This window comes from Linepithema humile, chromosome 8, assembly GCF_040581485.1.
Source record: "Linepithema humile isolate Giens D197 chromosome 8, Lhum_UNIL_v1.0, whole genome shotgun sequence".
NCBI lineage: Eukaryota > Metazoa > Arthropoda > Insecta > Hymenoptera > Formicidae > Linepithema > Linepithema humile.
In genome coordinates, this window is record NC_090135.1 from 5035281 (window position 1) to 5041318 (window position 6038).

The window sequence follows — 6038 nt, forward strand, 5'->3', positions numbered from 1 at the left end:
AAAAATGAAAATAAAGATTCTGGTTTTGTCCATAAAATTTTATTTACAGACGAGTCACGTTTTACTCGTGAAGGAGTAGTTAACAGCCACAACTCTCACATTTGGAGTAACGAAAATCCACATGCATTTCACGTCCGTGAAAAATCAGCTGTGCAGTAAAAATCAATATCACCTGACTTGTAAAAATCAATAGCAGTTGACAGATCGGTACGCGTGTACGTGTAATTGCGGACCTGAGCGTGCCAGTCCTACGCGACATCATTAGCATCTTTGATCGTTTATAACTTAAAAACTATTGTAGCCTTGATATTTTTGTATTAAGATTCTTTACTCTATTTTATCTCCAAAAGATACTATTAAAGTATTAAGCGGTAGTTATGAAACACCCTGTATAACATAATATTAAACTCTAAAGTATTAACTATCGCAATTAACGCATATTAATAATTCATAAACATTTAATGTTCTGATATTTTATTAATATCAATATTATTTACTTTTTACAAGATCACATAAATCTCGAAAAAGCATTTCACGTTGTCATACGCAACAAGCGCGCAACGTCGCTTTGATAAAAAGGAGACGGAACACGTATGTCCACTCGCTTCTACAAACTGAACGACGAAGCGCACACGTACGTGTGACGTCACGATTCTCGTTTGTATGCGTGCTTCCCCTACCGCGGTGCTCGGGTGCTGGCCGGCTCGAGTTTGCATCACTGCCTCTGACAATATTTATTAAAAATTGTTAGCTGACGTTAGATCGCCTCTGACAATATTTCTTAAAATCTGCCAGTTCACGAATAAATCGTCTTTAGCTCTCTTTTTTCTAAACTGTCAGCTGACGTTAGATCGCCTCTGACTATATTTATTAAAAATTGTTAGCTGACGTTAGATCGTCTCTGGCTTTTGTAATTCTAAATTGCCAATCTACGAGAAAACCGCCTCTGGCTTGTCTTATTCTGTATTGCCAGTCCACGAGAAAACCGCCTCTGGTTTGTCTTATTCTATATTGCCAGTCCACGAGAAAACCGGCTCTGGCTTGTCTTATTCTGTATTGCCAGTCCACGAGAAAACCGCCTCTGGCTTGTCTTATTCTGTATTGCCAGTCCACGAGAAAACCGCCTCTGGCTTGTCTTATTCTTTATTGTAAGATATTTTTATTACGTCATATGTTTATATATATAATGTATATTATGTGCTATATGTCCAACAAATCAGGCTGCAATACAGGCCCTACCATGAGAACATCGTTCATTGAGATGCCGGTGGATGTTTTGCAAGAGGCGTCAAATACCACGCGTAGCTTCGTTGTCAAGCTTGTGCCCTTGAGCACTGGGTAGTGAGGCAAATAATAGCCGGGCTGGCTTAGCTTAGAGTGTTCAACTCTCGTCATGTGGCCTAGTTGTTGATACTCTCTTAGAAATTGTACGTATTGTTTCCTCAGTGTAGGATCTCTCTGTAATTTTCGTTCCATTGCATGAAATCTTTTCAACGCTGTTGCCCTTGAATCTCCCAGTTGTTCAATCTTATCCATTCTGAAAGGAAGCCGTACGACGAACTGACCGTCAGCTGTCCTGTGTGTGGTTTTGACAAAGTACTCTTCACAACTATTCTCCTCTCTCGTGAGTCTGGGTCTCTCATTGCATTCTTCACGTTCCCAAAACTTGGTTAAGCTTTCATCGAGTTCTTGATTTGTGATTAAATGACATAACGTGCGATTCTCGTTGCGAAATTGTAATTGAGCGGTCGTTCCACCCAAAATCCAACCAAGAAGAGTCTTTTGCAGGACTGGATGCTCTATTGTGGCTTTGATTTGGCCGACACACAAAATGTCCCAAAAAACTTCAGCGCCCAACAGTAGGTCCACATCTGCTGAGACATGAAAATCTGAATCGGCGAGACGTAGGTTTGGCGGAATGTTAAAATTGTGCTCGCCAGCTGAAATCGAAGGAATAGGATCAGTTATTCGCTGTAATATTAAACAATTAATGTTTTTTTGATATTCATAAAATCTCGAACGAATTGATATTTTAATCATGTCTTTAACTTGGCTAATAATCTGGTTGACGCCCACCACAGGGACGCTAATGTTGTGCCGTGTGAGTCCCAGCCTTTTACTTAGATTCCTTGTCGCGAAATTCACTTCAGAGCCGGCATCTAATAAGACCCTGCATGTTGACCATTCGTTTTTATAATTTAAGACCCAGACGACAGCTGTAGATAACCAAGTGTGCTTCTTAAGACTATCGCAAATCGGCGTGCCTGATGACAAAGATGAAGTGAGAGTTATCTTATTATTTGCAGGTTTGATACCCGTGCTCCTTTCCTTGTCCGATGCCTCTCGAGTAGTCTCAGCGGCCACCAAATGCAGCAGGGTGTTGTGTTTCTTGTTGCACTTCTTGCATCCTCCCGAAGTACAATCTTTAGCTTGATGTGTCGTTGACCTGAGGCAATTGAGGCATAATTTATTATTTTTGACCGAAGCTATGCGATCGTAAACTGCCATTTTTAAAAACGTTTCGCATGCGAATGCGAGATGCTCGCCGTGGCAAATGGGACACTCCTTTCTTTGCGTAGAGACATTTGATGAGACTCTAGAGTGTCGATTTCGATCAACGTTGGCTGTAATAGCAGGTTGTGCCCTTTTTTGAATGACTTCGAGCGTGTGGCATCGTCTTTCCAGAAACTCTATTAAATTTTGCATGGTTGGGAATTCTGCTTCGGAAAGGCTGTTCTCCCATTCCTTGTTGGTGTTGGTGTCAAGTTTGCTTGTGATTATGTAGACTAATAAGTCTCCCCATTGATCGGTTGAGCGGCCTAATGCCCTTAATGCGCGTACGTGCTTTAGAACGCCGTCACAGAGCGCCCGCAGAGCCACATGACTTTCTTTTGTGATGATAGCTAGCTCAAAAATTGCTTTAATATGTTTTTGAATGATTAATCGTTTATTGTCATATCGAGCTGTGAGCATTTGCCACGCTTCCTGATAGTTGGCTGCAGATACCTCGAGGGATTGTATAACCGTCGCGGCGTCGCCTCGAAGTGCGGATCGAAGATAGTGGAACTTTTGAATACTTGATATTGTAGGAACGTTGTGGATCAACGACTGAAAGGTGTCGTGGAAAGTGTACCATTCCTCGTAACCTCCGGAAAATGTAGGCAGTTCGATTTTTGGTAATCGTAAACTATTCGTCGGTTGTTGAGGTCCTTGTCTTGGTGCGTCCATAACCTCGCGCTCGATTATTAATTGATCGAACCTGGATACAATATCGAAATATGTTTCCTCGAATTCACTACGATCTTGTGATGCATCGTTTTCCTCTTCAATTGATTCGATCATCGTCTGTATGTCATTAAATTGATCCCATGTTCGCGCAATTTTGTCCTTACGTTCGCGTAATTGTGGCAAAATTACTTGTCGTGCGTTATCTGAATCAAGAAATGTAGCTGCTCGTGTTAGCGTTGATCTCAATACGCCTCGCGTTTGCTTGAGTCTTTTTAATTCCGTCATCATGGAATACTCAATTCAGGAGATAAAGAAAGGTAAAGGTAACGAATGATTGGAGACTTACCCTTTACAGCTATTGTCCGTGCCGCGATCCACGTGGAAGTCGCTCGATTGTTCGTTGCCGAAATTCGTTATTCGGCGTCCTTTTCTTTTTCACGCTTGCTATGATTCGCTTGAATCCTGTCCACGACGTTTGACGGAGTGAAGAAAGCAAGCAGACGATCAATTTTCTTGATCGTACTCAATTATATGCGATGCTTGTGAACACGTGCCCGTTGAGGCTTGATGTGCTATACGGCCGCTATGTAGGCTGCACTTCGTTGCAACTTTCTGTATTTTCTACCGAATATCACTGTTTGACAAGATATCCGGCTCGAAGGACCTTGTTCCGTAATGAGAACAGTATGTATATGTGCACTGGTTCGAAATAAAAACACTTTTTTATTGGTTATGAATGCTTGATAGCTGCCTTTATTATGTTATGGCTGGCGACGTGCGACTGACTGACTCGGCTCTTCTTCTTGCCGTGCGCGACGCGTGACGGAAACAAAACAGAGTGGCGCGCAGTGATACATGTAAACGCGGTAACTCAAGATAATTAGAAGTAATAATTAAAATAAAAAATGCATAATTAACTTAAATATCAAACACACTGCATAATAAAATGTTATGGAACCATTAAAATTGGGCTGAAAAGTCTAATGTAAAAAATATTCTTGTCCGACTATTTTTACATACGTGTGCGTCCAATATCGGTATAACAGATGAAAAAATAACAGAAGATTAGTTCCAGGATAATATCAGAGAGGCGCTATACAATAATATGCGAATATATACACGCACCACACATACGCATACACAATACATTCATACTTAGATTATGACTTATGCCGATAATATCACTCTCATTTTTAGTTCCATCGAAATGATGGCGCTTTCGCGTCGGAGTTCGTCAGGCACTCCAGCATCCTCTTAAGAACAAAAAATCAAACTTCGCCAAATTTCAAGATATCGATTCAATTGAAAGTAATAATAATTTAAACATAATAAACTTGATTTGAACTCTTTTTTAAATATTTATAATTTTATTCTTCGATTAATTGCTCGTTCTTTTCTTTTTCAGATACATAATTATATATGAACACACATCAAGACATCTTAAATATCTTAAATATAATCAGACTCGGACCGGAATTACTCAGAACCGTAATCGTTTTGTAGTAAATAAACAAACACAAAATGTTTTCTGCAGTTGATTATTTTTTTTATCAGTTAAATATTATTTGCAGTATTTTTTTTTACTTTTTTTCCGGTTCCGGCTTGTTCTCTGATTCTAACTGAAATATATATATTAATAAAATATTTTACAAATATTGTAAAAAAAATAAAATATAAAACAATAAAAATAAAAATATTTTTATTTATTATTATTTATTTACTTTAATTTTTTAAGGCTCATCTGTATAAGAAGCAGACGCGGATCGCAAATCGCAAGATTAGACACAGCAAATTGGGAACCTCAAAACTTCTGTGCGTCCTGCGTATTGAAGCCTGCGACTGTAAACTACTGAAAATACGTCACTGCGTCTAATCTTGCGATCTGCAACCCGCGTCCTGCATCTTATATAGATGAGCCTTTTTACTTTTCAATAACGTTTCAATAACGCTTCAATAACGCTTCATTATTTTTTGTTCACATTTGCTAAGAACCTGCCGGGGACCTCGATGACCCTTTGTTAACACTTCCTCAGGAGCTCGATAACGCTCCATTTACATTCGAGAATGTTTTGTTCACGCTTGTCGAAGAGTTTAATGATACTTTGTTAACGCTTTTTTAACGCTTAATAACCATTTTTTTTACGTCCCGATGTCTCAATTTTCGCTTATTTGATATTTCGTTTACGCTTCCATCACTCTCCCTTTACATTAGATTTACTCTCCAATTTACGTTTTGTTAACGCTTGTTTTACTTTCTTATTTTATTTTCACCAGGGTTCTTTTCACATAAAAAAGCTTTATAAAAACAAAAGCAATAAACTAATAATATTTTTTTCCACTTAAACTGATAAGTCAGTCATTCTACCAAAACTCTAAGTTTTGTAAAAACTTTTTTGTAAAAAAAGAATATTAATTATTATCTGTTTCTTTTATTTCAGGAACATATAGAATATGATGATGAAATTATGTCAAGTGAAAATGATGATAAAATTATGTCAAGTAAAAATGATATTATGTCAAGTGAAGATGACATTATTTTTAGTGAACATGATGATGATATGTTAAATGAAAATGATACTTGCCTTAACAGCATCCACAGTTCTGAAGAAATTCTTGTGAATATGATGGATAAAGTAATAATGTAATATGCAAAATAATATTTTTAGATGGATGTATTAATGCACACGTATATTAAAGTAGGTACTATTGTGTACAGATTTATAATAACATAAATAAATAAAACAAGATTATTAATATTACAAATTACTTTTTTTTATTATTTATTATTAAATAAGTAAAACTTAAATTTC

General features: G+C 37.6%; 1 protein-coding gene across 1 annotated transcript; it reads right to left on the reverse strand.

The window, feature by feature from the left end:
* Window positions 1–1200: 1200 nt before the first annotated feature.
* On the reverse strand, window positions 1201–3342 carry LOC105667567 (uncharacterized). Its single transcript, XM_067360851.1, has 2 exons — window positions 2121–3342; window positions 1201–1940 (listed from the first exon to the last, which is right to left on the reverse strand). Exons 1-2 carry the CDS (start codon window positions 3340–3342, stop codon window positions 1201–1203), a joined length of 1962 nt encoding a protein of 653 aa, XP_067216952.1.
* Between the last annotated feature and the right edge of the window lie 2696 nt (window positions 3343–6038).

Coding starts and splice junctions, on each gene's coding strand:
- LOC105667567 (XM_067360851.1), bottom strand. CDS start 3,342: ATGATCGAATCAATTGAAGAGGAAAACGATGCATCACAAGATCGTAGT. Junction 1,941..2,120: donor TTTCGCGACAAGGAATCTAA/GTAAAAGGCTGG, acceptor CTTCGATTTCAG/CTGGCGAGCACAATTTTAAC.